Source organism: Nicotiana tomentosiformis, chromosome 11, assembly GCF_000390325.3.
Source record: "Nicotiana tomentosiformis chromosome 11, ASM39032v3, whole genome shotgun sequence".
In the NCBI taxonomy this organism is placed as follows: Eukaryota; Viridiplantae; Streptophyta; class Magnoliopsida; order Solanales; family Solanaceae; genus Nicotiana; species Nicotiana tomentosiformis.
The window spans coordinates 123273701-123275454 of NC_090822.1; the positions used below are offsets into that span (position 1 = coordinate 123273701).

Genomic DNA, 1754 nt, shown 5'->3' on the forward strand with positions numbered 1-1754 from the left:
TTTGAACTTTCACTCTAAGTTCAGGACCAATTGTCCTTAACTTATGCGCTTGTTACTCTAAGTTCATGACTAATTGTCCTTTAATTTATAAGCTAGTAAGTCTAAGTTCAGGACCAAGTGTCCTTAACTTTTGAACATATAACTGTAAGTTAAGGACATCATGTCCTTAAATTTTGAATTTACAACTCTAACTTCAGGACTAAGTGTTCTAAACTTATGACCTTGTTACTGTAAGTTCAGGACCAAGTGTCCTTAATTAGGAATTGAGAACTAACTTATAAACTTTCTAACTTTGATATTTTCAAAATTTTCTGGGGACAAACTGATATATATATATGCTGAGGATAATGGTGTGAGAAAGAAGTCATTAAAATTGTACCATCAAAAAATCAGTAGAAAAATGTTCTTCCTTGAGCTTGCAGATAGTAGCTTTGTACTTGATGATAAGGTTTGATAATTCACAAGGCATTTATTTTCTTTCTTATTAATTTATTATTTTTTATTTATTTATGACTGATGGATTTGTTTTCTTTTTTTGCCTTTTTATGAAGCATATTGACATTGCCCTGTATTATTTGAGAAGAATGAATGCTACCACCCTTGCGCCCATCCTTTTTATTGCACAACTACATATATACTTTTTGATAACTATATGCTAATTGTGTATAAGAATTTTAATGAAGATGCTTCAGATTTATTTTGGTGTGATGATAATAAGTTGGTTCTCACACCATATGTGTGGGGTGACAATCGTAGATGTGGAATTTCTTGGACAGAGGTTGACAAAATCTTTTTTCTATGTCGGCTTCCTTCAGAAAATAATGATGTTGTGACACATTTTCTTTTGGAGGTATTGGACTTGAATGAGAGAAAGATTGATGTGTACGATTCCATATATAGTGAGCCATATGAGCAAGGAATGAAACACATTGAAATGTATGCACGCATGATCCCCCACTTGCTAAAGTTCTCACAGTTTGAGAAAAATCACAAGTCTTTTGGAAATGCATTCAACAAATTTGATATTCAGTGGCAAAGATCACCACACCAAATTGGATCGTACGTGTTGTCATTTGCTATATAATTTATATGTACTTTAGATTTATTTTATTAAATATATTGTTTAATTGACTCCATATTTTTCTTAGGACTGATTGTGGTGCATTCCTAATCAAGTATGTAGAGTTGTTGATGATGGAAAAGGATGTGGAGAAATTCCAACCTGAGGATATATCAAACTTCAGAAAAGAACTTGCAGCAAATCTTTGGGCACATGGAGAGTGGAAAAAAAATTCTGGTTATGATACACCACCAAAAAATGTCGGCGACGACTATGATAGTGAAAATGAAACTTCCTGCCCAAAGGAGCTGTAGTGTAGTTGTAAAGAAAGTCAGCTGTAGTAAAATTGGTATAAAATAGCTGTAAAGAATCCATATGAATTCTGAAATATCCTGTAAATTGTCACAAGGCACTTTATTTTGTTTGCATAGCATAATTTTTTGGTCACAGCTATGCTAAATTACAGTTTCAGAAGTAATATGAAGGCATTGTGTTATTAATTTCTTTCTTTCTGTTAACTATTGATTTATCCATTTTTTCACAGTTTTAAAGGCCCAATCTTTGATTAAATTGTCTTGAAGTTTTTAGAAATTCAAAGAAACACACATTGATTGTTGTAGAACTTCAGAATCTGTTAACTACATCCTTATTTGTTGAAGGATGAAAATAATATTCATGACATATTTTTTTAAAT

The 1754-nt window shown here is 31.8% G+C and overlaps 1 protein-coding gene across 1 annotated transcript; it reads left to right on the forward strand.

The window, feature by feature from the left end:
• The first annotated feature begins 652 nt into the window (after window positions 1-652).
• LOC138902114 (uncharacterized) lies at window positions 653-1374 on the forward strand. Its single transcript, XM_070189927.1, has 2 exons — window positions 653-1059; window positions 1149-1374. The coding sequence occupies exons 1-2, from the start codon at window positions 653-655 to the stop codon at window positions 1372-1374; spliced, it is 633 nt and encodes a 210-aa protein (XP_070046028.1).
• Window positions 1375-1754: the final 380 nt, after the last annotated feature.